The following is a 23,320-nucleotide window of genomic DNA, read 5'->3' as shown; positions in this document are numbered from 1 at the left end:
ACAGGGTTCCCTCAGGTACAGGGTGTCGGTGACACATGTCTATCCCTTCCTACATCCGGGCAGAATACATGAGGGAATCGACAAAGTAGATTCTTCGCCAATGCACACATCAAACATGTGAGCACTCGCATTCGTATCTCGACATCACATGTCTAGGCATACCCAATGCGACGACCATATGATAAGGGTGCCCACCAAACCCTAGTCGTGACTACCATTTTAAGTATAACTTACGGACACATAATGCTCAAAAAGTTTATATCGCATGTGACAATATTAAACTAAAATGTATAAATGTTCAATACAAAGGTGAACCGGGTTGAACCGGACCGAACCGGGTTTGATGGACACACACTTGTCCAACAATCTCCCACTTGTACATCAAAGCCAATTCCCCATACATTTTAAACCCATGCCTTCCATGTGTTTCTCAAACACTCCTGGTGAGAAACCCTTTGTCATGGCATCAGACACATTTTCAGTTGTATCCACTTTGGAGATACTCACGTCACCCTGTTGGATAATCTCTCTGATGAGGTGATACTTCCGCTGCACGTGCTTGTTCCCCTGATGAGCCCTAGGCTCCTTAGCTTGTGCAATGGCCCCTCTATTGTCACATAACAGGGGAATGGGACCCTTGACAAGATCAGGAACTACTCCAAAAATGTTAGGAACTTCCTAACCCAAACACCTTATTAGCCGCATCACATGATGCAAGGTGTTCATAAAAATAGGGATCGACTGTAGATTTCTATTTTGTACTCCTCTATACAATGGCACCTCCACTCATTAAACTCGTAATGACTCACAATACCTACTGCATAGCAGACGTCCGGCCTCGTGCGCAATACAGCGTACATTAGACTTCCTACTGCTGAGGCATAGGGAATCCTCTTCATCTCTTCAATGTCCGTCTGAGACTGAGGACATCGAGATCTGGAAAGACTAACTCCATGTCTGAAGGGAACACTTCCCCTCTTGGAGTTCTTCATACTAAATCTGGCCAGGACTTTGTCTATATAGGTAGCCTGTGACAAGCCTAGCATCCTTTTCTGACGATCTCTTACGAGTTTGATCCCAAGGATATAGCTAGCTCCACCAAGGTCATTCATCGAAAATGTTGTGGATAACCACTGTTTTACTGATGAAAGGAATCCTACATCGTTACCAATCAGCAATATGTTGTCTACGTATAAAACAAGAAAACATACTGCCCTCCCACTGATCTTCTTGTAAACGCATGGTTCATCCATGTTTTGATCAAAACCAAATGATTTGATTGATTGATCAAACCTGATGTTCCAGCTCCTGGAAGCCTGCTTCAGCCCATAAATGGACCTCTGCAATTTGCACACCTTTCTTTCTTCCTCCAAGGAAGAGAACCCCTCTGGCTGTTCCATGTAGATTTCCTCTTGAAGGAACCCATTTAGAAATGTAGTCTGCACATCCATCTGCCAGATCTCATAATCAAAGTGTGCTGCGATAGCCAATAAAATCCTGATGGACTTCATCATCGCTACTGGTGAAAAGGTTTCCTCATAGTCTATACCCTCTTTCTGGGTATAACCCTTTGCCACCAGTCTCGCTTTGAATCTCTCGACCTTTCCATCTGCGCACTTCTTCCTCTTGAAGATCCATTTACATCCAATCGGCTTGACGCCAAGTGGTGGATCGACTAGAGTCCAGACCTTGTTGGAATGCATCGAATCGATTTCAGAGCGCATTGCTTCTAGCCACCTAGTGGCATCAACATCCTTTAGAGCCTCAGAGTATGTCATCGGATCATCATCCGATTCAACCGATACCATGTGGAACTCTTCCACTGTTTCCTCTTCGGTTAGAAGAGTTAGCCTGGTGGGTGGTCCAACAGTCCTCCCACTACGTCGAGGTTCCTCAGGTGTTGGTATTTCAGCGGGTATGTCAGTTGGTCTTACTTCTGGAAGTGATGTTTCTGAGCCATCTGATAGCTCTTTTATGACTACTGGTTCGGACCTCTGGGTCATCATTTCCTCCTCAAAAAATGTGACATGTTTACTTACAATGACCTTTTGGTCAACTGGGTCATAGAAATAATAGCCTATCGTGCCTTTGGGGTAGCCTAAGAAATAGCATCTCGAAGTCCTGGATTCTAACTTGTCTGTCTGTTGCTTTTGCACATGTGCTATGCAACCCCATACCCTAAGGTGTTGAATACTGGGCTTTCACTCTTTCCACAACTCGAAGGGTGTCTTTGCTACAGACTTAGATGGAACCCTATCCAAGATATATATCGCCGTCTCTAAAGCGTACTCTCAGAAAGAAAGAGGCAGCTCACTATAAGTGAGCATCGTCCTGACCATATCCAATAGGGTCCGATTGCGTCGTTCGGATACACCATTTTGTTGTGGTGTGCCTAGATTAGTTAGTTGACTAACTAGCCCTTGGGATATGAGATGTTCTTTAAACTCATCCGATAGATACTCCCCTCCACGATCTGATCGTAAGGACTTGACGCGTTTATCGAGCTGTCTTTCGACCTCGGCTTGGAATTCTTTGAATTTATCAAAGGCTTTCGATTTTCTACGCATCAAGTATATGTAACCATATCTAGAGTAATCATCGGTGAACGTGATAAAGTACTCATACCCATATCTTACTTGTATGTTTATGGGTCCACACACGTCAGTGTGTATCAACTCCAACAGATCTGTGGCTCTAGCACCTTTATTGCTAAAGGATTTCTTGGTCATTTTGCCCTGAAGGCATGACTCACAGGTGGGGAATGGTTCCACCCTCAGACTCTCTAAGGACCCATCCCTCACCAATCTACTGATTCGGTCCACATTAATGTGACCCAATCTTAGATGCCACAGATATGTTGAGTCCACTGGAGCTGCTTTTCGTTTCAAATCAACATTTGAAACAATATTCGTTCTAATAGGGCAATCTAGAAAATACAAACCACTTTGCATTTATCCGGATGCCACAAAGGAATTATTAAAACGAATAATCAATTTAGAATTAAAGGAAAAACTATATCCGTCCAAAACAAGTTTTGAAATCGAAATTATCTTCCTCTTGAAAGAGGGTACATAATAGCAATCCTTTAAAACTAAACTAGCGAACTAAAATTTAAAATAAAAGTTCCCACGCCAACGCCATGGTCTCGCTCCAGTGCCCATCCGAAGACGCACTTCATTTCTTTCCAGGTTCCTTGTCTCCTTGAACCCCTGCAAATCATTGCAAATGTGAACAGTGGATCCACTATCCACCAACCAAGAATTGATCGGTTCAAAAGACAAATTAGACTCATAAAGAACGTGAACATCACTTGTACCTTCTTTAGCAGCCTCTGTTTCATCTGGCTTCTTGTCTTTCAAAGTTGCCAGGTAAGCACGACAGTTTCTTTTCCAGTGACCCTCCTTCTTGCAATAGAAGCACTTGCCTTTGCCTTTATTGCCAGACTTCCCACCCTTGGCTTTCAGGGTCTTGCCTTTACTTCCCTTTTTCTTCTTCTTCCCATTTGAAAAAGGCTTTACCTCAGTTGCATTGACCTCAGCCTTGTCCTTTTTCAAGGACGCTTCAGCCTCTACCAGTGCATTAGCAAGCTCGGTGAGCTCCATCTCCTTCTCGGACATCTTGTAGGACATCCTAAAAGGTGCGTAGGCAGAAGTTAGTGACGCTAAGATCACATCAGTCTTGTATCGCAGGCTAAAATCAGTCCCCATGGATTCCAGTTTTTCAAACAGATTGATCATTTTCATTACATGATCCATCACTGGAGTCCCCTGAGACATCTTGGAGTTATGGATTTGACTCACCGCATCAGAATGTGCGTGTGTCAACTGCCTGTTGAACAATTCAGCAAGCTTATCCATTTTTCCCCCAGCAGTGCGTATATCCTTGACTAAGTCTACAACTGATTTTTCCAACGATCCTAGGATATAGAGTGATGCCTTGGAATCCCTCATGAGGAACCCTTGCATCTCTTCATTTGCCTCAAAATCGTTCGGGTTGGGTTGAGGAGGAACTTGTTCATCTAGAACGTGTCTGATCCTTCAAGATCAGAGAGCAACTTAATGTTTCGGTACCAATCGACATAGTTTGTACCATTAAGTTTGTATTCGCTAATGAGTGTTAACAGGTTGGAATTAACGGCAGCCATCGTATATTAATCTACACATGCACAAGTAAATAACCACATGCTAATTAATGACCATTGAAAATAATAAATTGAGCACACACACATCAATGGTCTTTCATGATTTGGGTTTCCCTCATAACCCAAAAAATGAATTGGATACCTACAACCCTTGCATGCATAACTTACCCTGTCGGGAGTCATTATACACACCATGGTAGTGTGGACTAAGCTGTCCGCCTCATGGGCTTCCAATATTTTCGGCCACCTGGGTGTCATGTCCAGATCCTGTCGGCTGACATACACCCAAGTCATGTACTTACCTATCGCATTAGTTAGAATCATGGAATCATGAAAGATGGCCCACTGTCGCAGTGCCCTCTCACTATCCATACCCTAACGTATCTAGATGGAGGTAAATATAGATAAATGCGTGACAGAGGTCCTGGCAATGTCCTGTCGGCTTATGCGGGGTCATGTCACACATTTTTTACATTTATCTTCAATAGGAGGCCATGGACATGTCTATCGATTAAGACTAGTCCATATCATACATATATTATGAATAAAGAGGGATTAATTAACTCTCACATACATGGATAGATTTAAACAACATAATTAATCAACATTAATTAAAAGTGATTATGGGATGGCGGCATTTTTATCAGAAGCAATTAAAGAACCCTCCCAATAAAAATAAAACTAATAACTTTGGGTGCATTTATCATGCCATGGATGCCACGCCTCGATCATCTCCTCCGCCCGATCACGTCTTCAAAGTAGGTGACTTGCATCTCCATAAGCTTTGAGCACCACATGTGGATCACCATCTACATGCCCTGGGAGTCCTAACTCCTCTAAAATTACAATGGAAACCTAGAAAAATTCTATACACTTTCCTTTCCATAATAATAAAGAAACCCCGCATGGAGAAACCAACCCACCATTTGGGTTGCCCATGGGGTGGAGTACATTTGTTTATAAAAAAGAAAGGGGGAGAGAGAGAAAGAGAGAGAAGCATCACATCCACCCATAACCTCATGTATCACATACATAAACAATCCATCCATTTATTAGAATGTCATTCCCATAATCACATCATAATATAATTTCATGCATGGGCATTAAAGCAAGTGAACCAAAAATTAAAACATGGATTCCTTCAATTATTGAACCACCACATCGCATGTGATATCATGTATCCAAGCACATAAAATTAAAATCGCATTTTAATTGCAAGTGGGTAAAGAGGGAGTCTCTTCACCCATCATCATCCTCCAAAAACAAAACAAAATAATAAAATTCTGTTTTGAAAAATCTGGTTTTTTTTTTTTTTTTTTTTTAAACTTGAGGGAAAACAAGGGGGTGCATGCAGCCCACTTGCGCAGGCTGCAGGCACTCCCTGCGCAGCCCATAGGCACAGGGCCCATGGACAGCAGCCTTGGGCTGTAGGCCGCAGCCCGCGCGCCCATAGGCTAAAGCCCACGGGACAGCACTGCAGGCCCGCAGCCCGCAAGCTTGCTGCCCGTGGCGCAGCCCACAAGGGGATGCTCACAAGGGTAGGTTCATGGGGAAGGACGTGCACAGAGGCTTGGCAGCGTGCGCTCCCCCCCCACATATAGAACATGATTAAAAAATTTTAAAAGAAAAATTAGTAATCACAACCTAATTGGATACATGCTTCAATAATTGGAATAAACAAAACAAACCAAATCCATCATCACATGGGTAGGTTGTTACACTAACAACCTTGTAACTACCCATGTGCACATGGGAAGGTTGTTACAACAACCATATCCTAACCACCCATGTGCCAACTTGCATCCCACTCATGATAATCATATTAACCATTAATTATCTAATATTCATGGGTGGGAAAGGTGGCTCTGATACCACACTATTGGCCAAACAACGGTCCAGGGATCAAACCATGGTTCCCTAGGAAGACCAAGATATTTATCCTTAGGGTTTTGCACGCCCTGGGTTAGCCCATGGTGTCCCATGGGTGCCCCATTTTAATTTTAGGGTTTTCCATGGTCGCCCATGGGAACCCTGGTGCATCCCTATTAGGGTTTCTCCTTCCCTATTGCATTCCATAAAATTAATTATCACAATAGGGACGGAGAAACTCGTCTCTAGTCCATCACATGGCAAGAGGGATCCATCCCATACTCGAATGCGCAATGAAAATAATCGATTCGAGTTTCTTTCGCATCTCATAAATATTAATAATCAATGAACAGAATGAATTAATAAAGAACTGCTAACCTGGTGAGCCTCAAGTGTTGCTCCTCCAATAGACAGTGGTTCTTCCTCCAATGAGCGCTCCAAGCAAACAGATCTGAACCTCCAATGGTGCTACCAAGGTTCTACACGCCAATCTCGGATGCCCTCAAACTCCTCAGCACAGATCTAGGGTTTCACAAACCCTAACTCTCAAACACAGGTGAGAGAAGCAAGAAGAATAAGAGAGATCACAAGAGGGAGAGAGAGAAACCAAAAACGTAGGAGAGAGAGTGTCTGGTCCAAAAACGTGGAGAGCTCCTCTTCTGCGTATTTTTGGTCCCGTATTTATAATAATAGGGTTTAATTAAATCCTAAATAGATTTAATAGAGCCCTAGTGAGAGTCTGACTCTCTCTCTCTCAGTCTGGCAGTTTTGTTTAAACTCAAAGTGCTACACAGGTGAAGAAGCAGAATCTAATAGGGAAAGTATTAATTAGATTCTTTATTTAATTATTAATGGATAATTACAATTAACACCAAATCCATTAATTAAATAAAGAGCCAATTAAATTAGCAAATTCCAAATAACTCCCTATATGATAACAATTTATCATATACAACCCCCCCACTAATCAACACCATCCTTATGGAATCTAAGGCATGTACACATGTACTGCCAAACCCCAATCCATAGTACATGTCCATATAAGAGCGTCCTGTGCATCCGATCGGGTCCCGCAAAACTCGATAAAACACTTTATTTGAAATAACTATAAATAATGTATCATTTTATGTAAAATAAATTTTGCAAAACCATTTTCAAAATGGTACTGGATCCAGATTCTGATCCGACCATGCACAGACAGTCTCTATCTTGGTGTTCCCCAATCGGGCAGTGGTGACCGTGTTGGATAACTCCTTCACTCACAAAGTGTTCACGCATTCCCGAACACGGCTTTGACTCGCTTGAGTCTCGCTCATTGATGAACCAAAGAATGCGATCACACTTTGTAGTGACAGGTTCCCTCAGTGCAGTGTCGGTGACACATGTCTATCCCTTCCTACATCCGGCAGAATACATGAGGGAATCGACAAAGTAGATTCTTCGCCAATGCACACATCAAACATGTGAGCACTCGCATTCATACCCTGACATCACATGTCTAGGCATACCCAATGCGACGACCATATGATAAGGGTGCCCAGCCCAAACCCTAGTCGTGACTACCATTTTAAGTATAACTTACGGACACATAATGCTCAAAAAGTTTATATCGCATGTGACAATATTAAACTAAAATGTATAAATGTTCAATACAAAGGTGAACCGGGTTGAACCGGATCGAACCGGGTTTGATGGACATACACTTGTCCAACACATATGGCATGAAATGTTAAAGCATCATAGTATATACGAAGCTTTTATTCACCTCGCAAAAAAAAAAAGGGAAAAAGTTCTCTATCCCCTTGTTTTAAGGAGGAGAGAGATAGACATATGGGGGTGCTCCCGTGCAGAAAACTGCTTCCCAAAAAAAGATGAAGCTTCAAGCTAGGAGACTACTTCATGACCAATTTTGGAACCTTAACACAGCCAGTCAACCAGTTATACCAAGCTGTTGACTGGAGAGGCTTTGCCAAAAGTGCACAACGATCATATTGTGATTTGTAACAGCTATATCCGTAAACACGTCGACCGGCTCTTCTAGTTTCCAGGGTTTGGCCAACTCTACCGGAAAAAAAAAGACTTCTTTGGTAGTGAAATAGGTTGAAATTTCGCACCGATACACTTAAATGTATGTTGTGCCTACTCTCTCTGTCTCTCACCTTACCTCCCCTGTTATGATCCCTCATCTTTTGTAACCGGACATATTTGCCCATCCCACATCACTTTAGTTACTTTTTAAAATGGGGTAGTTTTTGTAATTTTACTCTTTCCTTCACCCTTTTCTCTCCTTCTTCCTTCCTCATCGCCTCCAACGCCGGTAACTCCCTTCCACTCTCCTCTTTGGGTCCCATAGCTAAAGAATTGGGTTCATATGGTGGAGCTTCAGTTCCCATGACTGCCATGAGCTATACAATCACTCAAACCAGAGAGAACTAAGATATTGAAGAAGAAACCACCGGGAAGGCTTTCCTCCCTGCCCACCGAATCTAGCATCAATTTCTCTAACTGATATTGGTTCTCAAGTCTCATTGATGAGAAGTCGATGAGTGGGATTACGAGTTTGGAGAAAAGCGAGGGAATCGATCTCATTGCATTCTTTTATTCTAGGTTGCATTTCTGCAACTTCTGCAATGGTGCAGTATAAGACCTTCGAATGGCATGCTGTTAGTCATGAGATAACAACTATCGATGATTCCAAAGGCGAAACCAAAGCCAAGTAAGAGGAAATTACAGAGAAGGCCACCAAGACGCAATTGGTCTTTGAAGAGATTCACTGTGTAGATTGGTGTTCTTTGCTCTTGTTGCTTCATTGTTTTGTCTTCTCTGAGAGAGAAAGAGAGTTGATTGATTGCAGGTGAGGGAGAGGGGGAGAATAGAGGACAGAGGAGGTAATAGGAAGGGAAGAAGAATCGGGATTTAGCAGAGAAAGAAAGATTCTTATAAGCAACAAGGAAAACTTTGAGTTCCCTTCTAATTTCTACTTTCTAGAGGCTCCAATTTATTCCTGAAACAAGCGATAGAAAACTAGAAGAGAGAGGTTACAAAAAATGGAGTCTTTCTTCTTATCTCTGTGTGTGGGTCGGGTATATTTATCGAGATTATATACAGCTGTGGTTGACAGCCAAAGATTAGCAGTTGAGGCAGTATCATTAGCAGTTGAATTATCAGAATTAGAGCAACAGAATACGAAAAGGCCATTATTTCTGCTCCTCTAGGACTGAAACTTTGTTGTATTAAACTTGGGTAACTGAAACCCAATTTCATGCCGAAGTGAGAATGTAGACTACCACTACCAACCAAAGGCTTACTCCATAATGGCTGCAACGACTTCCGGAAAGGCGACATTGTCCGTGTTGCAGCTGCTGCTGCTGGAGAAGAGAATATCCTCCCACCTGGGCCCCACATGTGAAATGATCACCCCACCCCCTGTTTTTGGGGGGTTTTTGCTGAGCTGGACGCTCCAGCTCCCGCCACTGCAGGACAGGAGCCAAATCCTTCTCCCACCCCACCAGACAATCCAAATCCTTCTCCCACCCCACCAGAGGATTGTCGTTGGAGAGAAGAAAAAAAAACAAAAAGAAAAAGAGAATGTTTAACTATTTTGTGAAATTACATTAATGGAAACTCTATTGTAATGCCACATCACTGTATGAAGGGTAAAAGAGTCTGGTTATGAAGTCTGTTTGTAACCTGCTATGGTTACAAACAGACGGACCCTTAAAAATTAAGAAAATTATTTTCATTGTCTTATACTATTTACATTTTCTTGTACATCAGACTTATTTTTTAAATACGAGAAAATTTCTTTATGGGGGACAGGGGTCACTCGCAGACATAACGGGAGATAAAATGACCATCCTACCCTCCATAAAAAATGGAAATTCCAGCCTCCCCAGAGAATGCTACAGCTTTTAAATATTCTAACATTAGTAGCAAAGATTTTTAGCTAAGCAAACACTCTCTAGGCATCTTAATGGTGCAAACTTTCACAAAACATTTGAGAAAGAGAAAATATAAAAAAGAACCGTAAAGAGTTACCAGGGCCATTGCTGTTTATTATATTCCATCCACTCCCCTAAAGTCTGATTGTCAGTCCAAATGTCTATATGCTCACAGCATGACCCTCAACTTTGGGTTTTCATCAATTTGGCTCGCTTTTTTAATTAATCAATTTAATTCCACAAAACCCAAATCACCGCCTATTAAGTTGCAATAAAATCCACAAAAAAACAGCTCAGAGAATACAAAAATGTAAATCGAAATATGATATAACATCATACTCAAAGATTAAAAATCAAAATTTGAATAGATTTTTATTATTTCAAAAAAAAGTACAAAATTCAATAACCGCTTGCTACATTCGTTTTTTTTTTTAAAAAACGAAAATATTTAGATCTATGAAAACTCATAGAACATCACAAAGTAAGCTTTCACAACAATGTAGCATGAAATCAAACTAAAAAAACAGCAGAAAAATGTAGAAATTTTGAAGTTTTTTAACCTAAAAATCATTGAGATTTAAGATGATTTTGCAGCCTGTCCAAAACCGAGACTGGTCACTCATGATTGAAAGCTCTTGAAAAATAAAAAAGGTGCACAGAATTTGAATGAGGACTTTTTTTTTTTTTTTGGTCGAAAATGAATTATGCATTAAGCCCAATTGCAACGATTAAGTTCAAGAACATCTCAGAGCATGCTTAACAATAGAAGACTGGAATTTAGACAGTAAACTCCAAATGTCATGAACATAAGCTAAAATCTCCCATGGAGGTACAGATGCCCGTTTGATGCATTCCACAAGATTTGCACAATCAGATTTCACCACTATGTTTTGAATATCGAATTCCAAAGTTAATTGAAGATCCATTCTCAAAGCAGCACATTCCGCAAAAAGTGTTGATCTGGAGATATCTCTTGAAGCAACACCCACTAAAAAATATCCTCGATCATCTAGGATAAGCACCAAAACCTACAGAGGTGTCTTTCAGAATAACACCATCAGAATTGACCTTTACATAACCTTGTATAGGAGGAGACCAAAACAAAATTCCCGTAGAGGGATCGTTGGTATACGAAGGGTTGTCGATGGAGATAGCTGCCAAATCTTGTATCATCCTATTAACCAAACTCAATGTATTATAAAGATTTGATGAAATCCCTTTTAAGTATTTTCCTATTTCTTGTAAGCCATACCTCCCATGAGAGAATAGCATTGGATTGGGACAAAGGCAAAAAGAGGAACCAAGGACCTCAAACCAAGCTTTTAACCCACTCAGCAAAGGAAAGGTTAGTCTCAGAAGGATGAAGGCAGAAAGAGGAACCAAACCAGGTCAACTTAGCATGGTTGCAGGATAAAAGGACATGAGTAACAGTTTCAACTGTTGCATTAGAACAAGGACAAGATGGGTTTGTGGTCAGATTTCTCTCAACCAAAGTGGTTTTGAGAGCGAACGAATCATGGCAAGCCCTCCAAACAAAGGACTTGATTTTTTTTTTTTTTTGGGGGGGGGGGGGGGGAGGATGTCCAATTTCCAAAGAGCTTTCCAAGTAGAAGAAGGTATGGGGTTTGATCTAGATGGCTGATAAGGAGGGGAAGATGATTTGGAAACGTGGTAAGCTGATTTAACTGAAAAAATACCCTTCCTGCCACGAATCCAAACCGAACAATCATAAAAAATAGTGGAACTCAATAGAATTTTTACCATCTCATCAACAAAATCAAATGGGAAAATTGATAACAGGAGGTCAACTTCCAAAACCCTAGTGATAGGATCAATAAGGTCAGCAATAAACTCCAAGCTACAACTTTTAGGCTTAGGATGGGGAACTCTAAAACCATGGGTAAAGGGAGCCCAGGGATCAGACCATATATTAACCGTTGTACCACTACCAATGATCTTTCTAATATCCTTGAGGAGGATATCTCTTCCAGCCATGACACTTTTCCAACCATATGAGGTTTTTCTTGGAATTTTGGCATGTTCAAAATAGGAATTAGGAAAATAATGAGCTTTCATACATTTGGCCCAAATGGAAGAAAGATTTGTAAGTAAATTCCAAGCTTGCTTCGCAAGAAAGGCCAGGTTGAAATGAAGAAGGTTTCTAATCCTCCTTCGCTCTTGCTCTTAGTCATGAAATCCCAACTAACCCAACAAATTCACTTTTCATCTTTGATTTGCCCCCACCAAAATTGCCTTTGAATGCAGTCGATTTCATTTGTGATGCATTTTAAAAGAAGAAAGCAAGACATCAAATGACTAGGAATGAAAAAGACAACATATTTGATAAGGGTCTCTCTCCCTACATAGGAGAGGAATCTTTCCTTCCAACCATGCATTCTATTCCTAACTATGTCTACAATGAAAAAAAATTTCTTTGATTTTGAGCTACCAATGTTAGAAGGAAGGCCAACGTAAATGCTAGGGCAAGAGACATGTTTCATATTGATGATTTCTAAGATGACAACTCTGGTTTGGCCAGGAGTATTCTTGCGGAAGAAAATATCTTTTATAACCATCTGACCAGAGACACCCCCATAGAGAGAGATGATGTCACAAAATTTCCGAGCATCTCTAGTAGTAGCCCGCATGAAGTAACTATCATCAACAAAGAACATGGGGGAAACCCTTGGGCCTAATCTGCCAACTCTAAAAGAAAGAGATTTTTTGTCGACCCTATTGTTGATGATGCAAGACAGTAGTTCAGAGTAGAAGAGAAAAAGATATGGACTAATGGGACCCCCCTGACGAAGTCCACGGCCAAGGGAGATGGTGGTAGAAGGAGAGCCATTGATGAGAATTCTATATTTAACCGTTGAAATGCATTTCTTAATCCATTTTCTCCAATTGTCACAGCAACCCAGACATTTCAAACTATGGAGGAAATTCCATTCGAGACTATCAAAAGCCTTATGCATATCAGCTTCTTTTTTATTTTTTTGATGAAAAATAAAGGATTAGTATTACTGAAAAAAGTACGACAGACAATGTTTTTCCGGATTAGGGAGCCTCGCCTGCGTAGCTAACCTATGCGCAGGTAGAACTAAACTTCTAGGTTGTTTGATAATAGTTACATTCCCCCAAAGACAATAGAAGAGAATAAATATCAAAAAGCAAATAAAACAGCTCCCAAGGCCAAGAGTGTAACTCCCGATCTGTCAACTAGTTTTTTACCTCTTCCGAATCAGTCCAAATTGTTATGTGCCTGCACTCTGTCAGTAGGATCCTTTCGTCGCCTTCTTTGACTCCTCTGAGTTCCGTTTCTTGGGCTGTCCCTGCATAACCAGAGTTCATACAAGAGACAAGGATTTCATTTTTGTGAAAAATAAAGTACCCCCATCCTCCTTTTTTAGTGGTTGTATCAAAGCTACCATCACTAATGAGTAGGGGCATGGTCTATCGTACACCAATTAAGGTAAAAGCCAAGGCCCGGGTTGGTATCAATACGATCATGTTCCTCCTTATGGCCATCCCCAATAGTCTCTTTTTCACCAAATAACAGTTTGTTATCCTCAATCCACTTGCAAATATTGGCCATAACACGGTTGGGGCAGAATTTTAAGCCTTGGAAAAGGACCCCGCTTCTGCTTTGCCAGATGAAATATGGAGTAATATTGGCAATACTTAGAAGCCTATCTCCGTCGGATTTATGCATATCAGCTTTGATGGCCATGTAATGAGTTTTACTTTTCCAACTTTTTCATGATGTCAAGAATATCATGAACCACAAGAATATTTTCTGAAATTTGCCTCGCAGGAATGAATGCTCCTTGAAAGGGGGAAATGATCTCATGCATCACTTACTTAAGCCGATTAACCAAGACGTTAGAGATGATCTTATAAAATATGTTGCATAAACTAATCGGTCTATATTGGGAAAGAGATTTTGGTTCCTCGACTCTTGGAACTAAGGATATGAATTCTTTAGTTCTTTGAGAATTTACCCATTATTAAAGAACCTAAGGACACCTACAATGACTTCTTCGTCAACTAAGTCCCAATATTTCTGAAAGAATTGTGAAAGAAAATTGGAGAAATTCCATCAGGACCAAGGGTCTTTGAGCCATCCATTTATTTTCCCCCTCTTAAGATTCAAATCTAACTCATTTAACAATTAAAATTCTTTCTTAAAAAAAGAGGGATCATGAGGCTTGCTTTGGAGGAGTTCTAGTTCAGGTTTGAGCCTCCTAATGTGGTCATCAACATAACCGAAATCTATTTTATTCCTAGATTGCAGGTTATATTGAACAGCCTTAAGCTTTCGATAAATCTCAAACATGACAGAATCGGACTGAATGCCTTGCCAAGCTTTTTCGATAACCTTATTGCAGTTGGGATGAATCACCCACATAATTTGAAATCTGAATGGACGGGAAGCCCTGGATTTTGGAGGAAATGTATCAAGAACAATCGTGTTGTGATTAGAAGCTCTGATAAATAAGTTTCTAACTATGGCGTCCTCGAAGAGGATTCTCCAATCTGGGTTAGCCACAACTCTATCGAGCTTCCATAACTAGAGAATAGAGAATCGTAAGCTCTTTTATTTGACCAAGTGAAAGGAGGGCCTTTGAATCCCAGATCAAGAAGATTGCAATAGTCTAAAGTGTCCTTGAAATCCCTACAATCTCTAGAGGAAATGGGACACCCACCAAATTTCTCTTCAAGAGAGAGAATATTATTAAAGTCTCCTAGACAAGCCCAAGGTCCCGAAATTGATGCAGAAAGGGCTCTAAGATCTTCCCAAAAGAGGTTTCTAAAAGAGGGCCAAACCCCTTGACAATCCATTGGGCTAAACAGTGATATAATGCCAGGATCTGAAAAAAGGAAGATGTTTAATTAAGTAATCGTTTAAGTTTTTAGTTTCCATAACAAAAAATCAATCTGGATTTTCAGACCGAACTGGGTCTCTAAGATGACGAATGGTCAAGCGGGATCTTAAACCTTTAATATTCCAACTGATACACTTCATAAGGGAATTAAGACGTTGAAGAAAACCTACATGGAAACGAAGGGACAGCAACGGACAGAAACGGGAACCCACAAATTACCAAGATGAAAGGATTGATAAGGTGGTAGAAAAACCTGATTGAATCGGACGAAATTTTGCTAGGGAATAAGGCTGGCAGCCAAGGAAATGGGATGTTAAGGGGTATTTTAGAAAATACTAAAACCTAGGAGGGTATTTATGAACCTAAAGGGGAAGTGCATTACTCTATTTCCTTGGCTGCTGGTTTTGTTGCAGGACCATGCAAAATTTTTTCCCAGAATTGAAGAAAATGGTGCCAATATAATATCCAAAAGTAAAGCATTTCAAGTAAAAGGAATAAAACACACCATAAAAAAGGAGGGGGGGGGGGAATAAAACACACCATATAAGTTTGAGTGAAAACAGAAATCAGAGTGAATAGAGAGCGACATCATGTGAAAATATGAGATTGGCACCTTGGACTGTGGTTTGATCAGAAAGGCTGACGTGTACCGTCCTAACTGGCTTGGACTATGGTTTGTCTCCGAGAGTACTGAAGCAGGCCAAATAATGCTTATCTCAATGATGGTGTGGACACCTTTGAACTGCATGAGCACTTTTCCTTTTGATCTTGAGATTCATCCTCAATGTGAAATCAAAGATGCAAATCTAAAGCTTCTTCTTTAATTTCTGGAACCACATTAATTGACTATAAAGCTGATACAAGCTTGGGAGAATTCAACCCTATAAACCGACTTATAAGGTGAGGGAACCCAAGAATACGCAGGTTGGCTTTACACTAGTTACTAGTCCCAGACGAACATTGCAATACCAACGTCACCACCTGCCTTGCACAATTCCACCTGAGAGACGTAGTGCTAGCTCTGATACCACTGATACAAGCTTGAAAGAACTCAACCTAATAAATCGACTAACAAGGTGAAGGAACCCAAGAACTTATCAACCCACATTAGGTTTCCCATACAATCGATGTGGGACAAATGTGATCGTAACAAAAGCACTCATTGAATCTCCTGTGCCTAGTGATGTAGGTATTATTGGAATGTCTGGTGATGTTCATTCCATTAGAAGACATAATGAAGAGGGAGAAAAAGAAGTGATAAGGGTCGGTAGATAATGACTAGAAGATTAATAAGGGCTAATGGAGAAACAAACAATAGAATTGAAGGAAAAAGAGGGGAACGGTTAGAAAGAGAAAGATGTTGATGGAATAGAAAAATAAGATGCTAGGAGCAATAGTGGTGAAAATGATTGATTAAAGATGATTATGATTGATGGGGAAGATGTCGCAGAGCTTTCAAAGAGGAAAGAGGATTCGTTAGGGTTTTACTTTATTAAAGCTTATGCAAGGTAGATCAAATTATGGAAGAGAAAAGGGGTTGACAAAAACCCAGATTTACAGAGGATGTGGTTTCAGGTAGGATTTGAAGAAGATTTTTTTTTTTTTTTTTGGTTGAAGATTTGAAGAAGATTGATAGAGGATAAAATTTGAAGGAGAGAAACAATAATGATTGGTTGATGATAAAAGGCTACAAAGATGATCTGAGATGATATTAGTTGCTTAAAGAAAATAATGCTGCCTAGATGAGAGATTTCAAACCAAAAAAGGTAAGAATGATTGTTAGATTTTTACCAAACCTTATGTTTCCGCAAAAACTTGGACTATGGATGAATAGAGGAAGAGACCTACTCAGATTTTCTGAGGAAGCTCGAATCAATATCCGCAGCCGTAGACTGAATCGAGCCTAAGGTGAGGGTAAACCAGACGCTGAGAAGGAATAAGTCTAAGGACTTGGGATGAAACGATAGGAAGCTTTAAAATTTCTACAACCAAGAGAGCATCTTGAAGTGTTTTAAAGCCAGGATCAAATTAGGTCAATCGTTTCATAACCCATTCCGATTCCTCAAACCATAGTTCCTCTTTCTTCTATTGTTTAAGACAAAGTTGAGGGCAAGCAGGTATCGTTATGATTTTGTGGAGATAAACGTACCGCCAATGTTCAAACTAGTCATTAGCATTTTAGTAGCGCAGCGCCAGAATGTGTGCAATGCCATGCAGACACATTCAATTGCACAAGATCGAGATATCCATCCTCTTACCAAACAGTGTGTTTCACAACTAGCACTTTCAGATTATACAAAATCCAGTTTCAATGATTAATGAGCAACAAGACGAATGCTTAAACGCAAATAGCAAACCTACATAATCATTCATGGAATGGAAAACGAAACCGAAAAAGTCCCAGCATGTTGAGCATTCCTGAGACCCGTACGATTCCAACAATTTACCTAGAGTTGATGTTTCTTTTAAACCAAAAAAAAAAGCTTGTGGCTAGCGTTTACCACAACAGTAATCACAATATCGTTAGGTTTAAAACCACAAAATTGCCAACTCTAACCGAAAACAATCTATTATAACATGTCTCCAAAAACCAACTGAGAAAAGAAGTAGGAGCAAGACGGGTGAAGAAAACAAAACAGAGGTAAGCCTATTCCTAAATTACTCATCATCAGCCATTGTACCCTTCTCGCTGACATAAATACCATCCAGGAACTTTCTTATATCTTTGTTCTTGACATGGCATTTCTGTAGCACAAAACCAGAAATATTTGGTAAGTAAAAGGCGTGAGTGAGAGAGAGAGAGTGTGTCTGTGTGTGAGAGAGAGAGAAGGGTGGGGGCAGTACCTGATTTATTAAAGCAGCCGAACGGGAGACAAGTTCAACATCATTCCCATCCAAAACAAGTTCATCCTTGACCTTCTCAGAACGGATAATGGACACACCTTCAAGCATATCCACCTTACGCACCTGATACAACCAAGTGACCAACCAATTTAAACAAGCATAGAGTAAAAAACCCTCTAGTGGGCTGAATATAGTGTTTCAACTCAGAAATCTTAGTTAAACCAACATTTTCCCATCAATCTTCACATCAGGCATCTCAAAAAAAATCAAGACGTATAATTTTTCAACTGTCATGATTCTAGGCACGAGTTTTCCTTCCCCATGGGTATCAGTCCGTCAGATTGCCAAAGGGGAGGATAGTTTCAACTTCGTCAACAGCAAGTGGGAGTGTAATGATGACCAAAGAGTCCAATCATGGGGTTAAGGAAAAAGCCTATAGAAGAAAAACCAAAAAAAAGATTGGCACCATCTAGGTGAGGTAAGGAAAACTCTCACCCATGTAATATATTTGACAAAAAAGAACATCCTAAAAACATAAGCAAAACAATATGCTGGCAGAATCTTAACAACAGTAAATCTCTTTTTGTTTACAAGGCAACATCAAGAAAGACATACTTTGTAATAATAGGCAAAGACATGCCTAGAGCATCATAGAAACTGATAAAAACCATGGACTTAACGACTCCTGGTGGATAAATTTCTATGAATGAGCTCGACTAGCAGAATCTAGTTTGGAATTTATCTGGACAATAAAAAGAGAGTGGAAAAACAACAGCAAATCAACACAATAATTTAAGGCAAAGGAAAAGGAAACGAAATGTATAAAGCCTGTCCAACTAAGGCAAGCATCTGAGAGAAAAAAGAACAGTACATGTAAAATCAACCAAGACAGTTATAATAGAGTTGTAGGCCCAAGATTACTGCTACCGATCCAAGCCCCCACCCCAAACAAAACAAAACAAAAAAAAAACAAAAAAAAACTACCACTTGCCTTCCTAAGATCATTAATTTCCTCCTTGTCTAATAAAAGAACACAAGGAGAATGTGGTACTCAGAAGTAGGAATAGCAATGGGGTGGGTTAACAGGAGACTCTGATGCAGATTCAGGGTCACAATACCCTACTTGAGTTCGCTATAGGCCCACACAAGTACACAATAGCCAACAGTATGAGGATAATGGCAGAATCATAAATATCTCAAAGTTGCAAATGGGGAGTTGACAGTCATGTAATAAAATTTTTGAAGGGTAGCTAGGTAAATAAAGAGGAATGGACAAAAGAGGAATTATAATTTATTGAATAAGGGCAGACTTGTAATGAAAGGATAACTAGATAAAAGGAATAAAGAGGGGTTATTTTGAAAAAACAAATCTTTGGGGGGGAAGTTCTCTGTCTGAGAGCATGGCATACCTGTGTCTATCTCTATCCTCCACAAAACAGGGGCGCAAGTGTCTTTCCACAGGGAGGAGAGATAGACACACGGGAGCAATGGCGTAGGCCACGCTCCCGGATAGAGTTCTTTTTCCCTATTCAAAAAAACACCATACCAAAGAGCAGAGGGAAAACAAGAGGTTGCCTTTAACCTCCAAACTCATCTTCCAGCGGTAACCTCACTTACTGTTAGGTAAAGAGACACATATGGGTTCCAATCGAGCTGAGATTTTAGGAGAGGAGTCGTCCAGTCCTGGTAAGTGGAACTAACCCAGAAATTAACATTTCAATAGAGGTTGGCACGGTGTAATGGGCTGTTGCAGACTTGCAGGATAAATGCAGAGAACAGGGTAGGGAAGGTGCAATGGATGATGTGGCGTGATAAATTAGAGTTTGATGAACTGAAATAATAATAACCAAGTAAAAACCTGAATATGTAATCTCAGATCAAAACACCAAGTAGATCATTAGCAATGGTGAAATTAGATAGGCTGAAAGTTAGAAGAAAAACACAGTGTTCACTCTTACCAAGGAGAGAGAAACAAGGAGGAGGTACACAAAGGAATCAAACCTGGAAGGGAGGAACAAGAGGGATTCACTTAGTGAAGAAACCACTGGTCTCACTGAGAGAGAGAGAGAGAGAGAGGAGAATCGCACAAGCACACAACGCAGGCTTCAACCAAAAACAAAATTCATTCTTTTCAATCTACTCTAACAACGGAAGTTACAAACATATATAAAGAAAAATAAGAGACCCCCTACAAATAGAAACTAAGTCTCAACTTGGAAACTAACTGAACAGGAAACTTGAAATAGTAAATTATCTCCTAGCATCTAACGCTAACTACAACTCCATAATAAAAAATTACAAAGAACCCCAAAAATAAAAATTAATAAAATCCTAATCTATCCTACTAGACGCAAGTCCCCATCTGGGCATAGTTCTCGATCTGGACAGCCAAACTGGTCAAGCCTGCCAGCCATGAATCTGCATCAATTCCCTAAACCAAACCCCCTATGGTAAAGGTTTGGTATGCCCAGATCTGGTTTAGGATGGTTTAGGGTTTTACCAAATATAAGGAGGCCTGCCTCAACCCGTGGGGCCCTGCCCTGATTACCTTGTAAAGTTGACAAAGTAGGGTGGTAGCAGCTTGGTAAAAGTCTTGGATGTGGCAGGGATTCAAATATCAAGCTTGTCTAAGATGAGAATTCTCAATGGAAAATAACCTCCATCTGATGATGCTGGAAGAATCAATGTTTTCCGTTCTCACGAATCCACTGTGAAACATAAATTATAATCCAGATGATAACAGAAAATTTGATTCTCTCGAAACATAGATAACTACAGTTTGGGCTTTTGAGAAACTTTGTTTCGAAGATAATTAATTTCTGATCATGAAAATTTTAAAAAGAAAATTCAATTAAATTTTTTAAGTTGAAGGCTTGAAACCAAGCACTAAATATTTGCCCTGTTTTTTGCAACAATAAATTTGAAGGAAAAATGTACACCACCAACTTTGAATCTTGCATAAATCTTACTCAAATCGGGCAAATTATCACTGTAGATACCCTGCAGTAGTGTCCAACACCTTGTTTCACAAAGAAATGTAGGTGATCTGGCAAAAAAAATTGACTATTCTAGGGTTTTTTGGACCTTTTCCCCTTTACTATTTAAAACTTAGGAAATGAACGAAATGGGTCGAATCGATCGAAATAGCACTATAATATGCACTGATCTTTATCGTTTTGACCAAAATAGTATCCAAAACCAAAATTTAATCAAAATTTCAACTGAAATACCAAAATTTCGATTGAAACTCTACATACCTAGTCAGTCACCTTGTGATTCAGTTGGGCTCCAAGTCAAAACTTTAATAATTCAAGAGATTTTGGCCGTTTCACAAGAAATCTTGAGCCATGCTAGGGTGTTTCCTTTTTATCATAAATTGTAGGTTGATTGTCTCCTTCAACTTGCTTCAGTAAGATGCAGTACAGTATGCCTGACTATGCATACTTGTATGCATTGCCCTCAGCTTTGCTAAGTCACATCTTGCAATTTTAATAAATGAAGCCAGAACAAATAAATTGATTAAAAGAAAGCAAAAAACAAAAAAAGGGACTACCAACAGACTTTACATGGTAAGCAGTCCATTTTTGGCTTGCTTGGTGATTCACTCAATAGAAGTCAGGGTCCGGTATTCAGTGAGATGTGTTTGGGTAACGATACGTACTCAAGTACATAGCGTACTAGTACAATCATACCAGGAGAAAATCCTAAAAAGTTTACCACCTTGTACAGTGCACCATCTACACCACTAGCTGTAAGGCTGCTATCTTCATCATCATTTTCTGTAGTCTAAAATGCAAATTCATTATTTCATTCATCTAGTTATATCTTTTATTGTAAGATATTAGGATTAATTCATAATTCATAGTTCCAGAGAGATTAGTCTTTATAAAGTTATTCCTACTTCACAATTATCAATTAGAATGCCGGAAAACAGCGCAAAACATCACTTGAGAAGTCAAATCATGAAATCAAGACACAATTCCTTGCCAAAGATGAGTCTAGTTTATTTTCATCAACTTCTAAAAAGATCAATGCACTATGAACAACGGGGAAACTAAAATCGTGCAATTCAATTCAATTCCTTAAAAGATAAACATATACAACGAAATCACGTATAAAATAATCCCAAAGACCGGGCTCCACTGAGCTCTAAAGCCAGGAAAAAAAAGAGTGGAGGGGGAGCATCTCATTACGCTCGACACTCATATCAGTACATTAACCAACAGAAGCAAACCTTAAACTCCTCCAAATATTAACAAAATTAACGTTGGAACAAAGATGAGGAAAATTCTGTACGAGAAGCTGGAAGTTACGAGAGTATACCTTCTTCTCACCAAGAAAGTTACGAATCTCGATGCTCTTGCTTCCGTTGGTGATGCTAGCGTTGATGGGGAAGTGAGCATATACGAACCTCATCTTGTAGCGGTAGCCCTTGGTGACACCCTTGATTAGGTTCTCGACATGGCTAATGGCCGTGCGGATGGCAGCAGTAGTCTTCCTTGATCCGAACCAAGCGTCAATCTTAAGCTTCTTCTTGCCTGATTCATCCTTGATGAGTTGGAAATCCAAGTTGAGATGCTTGAAGTTCCTGGTAAGCTTTCCTCGAGGGCCTTCCACCTCGATCATCTTGGCCTTCACCTTGATCTTCACCCCCTCCGGAATATCCATGGTTTCCGATGACAGGATTGTCTTCATTTTCACCCCTCGACAAGTCCCCTCTGTGCTTCTCTTCCCTTCTCTACGCTTTAACGGGCGGCTGAACGCTGAGGGGTGATAGAAACCCTAAAACGAATCTTTCACTTTTTATAGGTGTGCATTTGCCCTATAAACCCCATAAATAGCTTTTATCGAGGGTGGTCAATGGGCCATTGGGCCGGATCACGATCCCCATACGGTTGGAATCAGGCTTTTGTAATCGGTATCGATATTGATCTCTGCCGATGTCAATCCGGAGCAAATCGATCCAATCAGTCTGTATCGGTCTGGATCGGTCAAGTTTACCCATGCTTTCTTCAAACAAAAAAATTAAATTTTCCTTAGATTTTTGCTCTTATCCGTATCGATCCATCGATATGGGATCACATAAGAATCGGAATCGGTATTGATCTCCATCAATATCGATACGAATCAACGGATCCAATACTGATTCCTCAAACCATGGTGGGAATCCGGTCTGCTCACTTAGGTCGCATTTGATAACGATTCCGTTTTGAGAACGTTGTTCTTCGACAAAATGATTTTTTGGAGCCTGTTTGGTGACGATTCCATTCTAGGACTATTGTTCTTCGACAAAATGATCTATTACTGTTTCTTAATTGAAAGATCATTTTTAACCAACTGTTAGGCATTTGGTAAACCTATTCTGAAACTGTTCTCTTGATCGTTCTTAAACCAAATGGTGTTTGGTAAAACATGGTCTGAACAGAAATTTAATATTATTGTCAATATTTAAAATCTAATTCCTCTCAGGTTCCCTGTCCGGTCAGGTTCGTAGGTTCCTCTCATAGGTGGCCAGAAATGACGATCTCACCCCTTGCCCGAACACACTGCCTTGGTGGGGTGAGGTCGTCATTTCCGCCCTCCCTATGAGAGGAACCTACGAACTTGAATGGGCAAGGAACCCGAGAGGAGAAAAATTC

General features: G+C 40.2%; 1 protein-coding gene across 1 annotated transcript; it reads right to left on the bottom strand.

Moving 5' to 3' along the window:
- Nucleotides 1–17,442: 17,442 nt before the first annotated feature.
- LOC122649129 (60S ribosomal protein L9) lies at nucleotides 17,443–22,446 on the bottom strand. Its single transcript, XM_043842500.1, has 3 exons — nucleotides 22,005–22,446; nucleotides 17,682–17,804; nucleotides 17,443–17,582 (listed from the first exon to the last, which is right to left on the bottom strand). Exons 1-3 carry the CDS (start codon nucleotides 22,374–22,376, stop codon nucleotides 17,496–17,498), a joined length of 582 nt encoding a protein of 193 aa, XP_043698435.1. The 5' UTR covers nucleotides 22,377–22,446; the 3' UTR covers nucleotides 17,443–17,495.
- Nucleotides 22,447–23,320: the final 874 nt, after the last annotated feature.

Source organism: Telopea speciosissima, chromosome 1 (genome assembly GCF_018873765.1).
Source record: "Telopea speciosissima isolate NSW1024214 ecotype Mountain lineage chromosome 1, Tspe_v1, whole genome shotgun sequence".
Taxonomy (NCBI): domain Eukaryota; kingdom Viridiplantae; phylum Streptophyta; class Magnoliopsida; order Proteales; family Proteaceae; genus Telopea; species Telopea speciosissima.
This window is presented reverse-complemented; position numbering and strand designations above follow the sequence as displayed.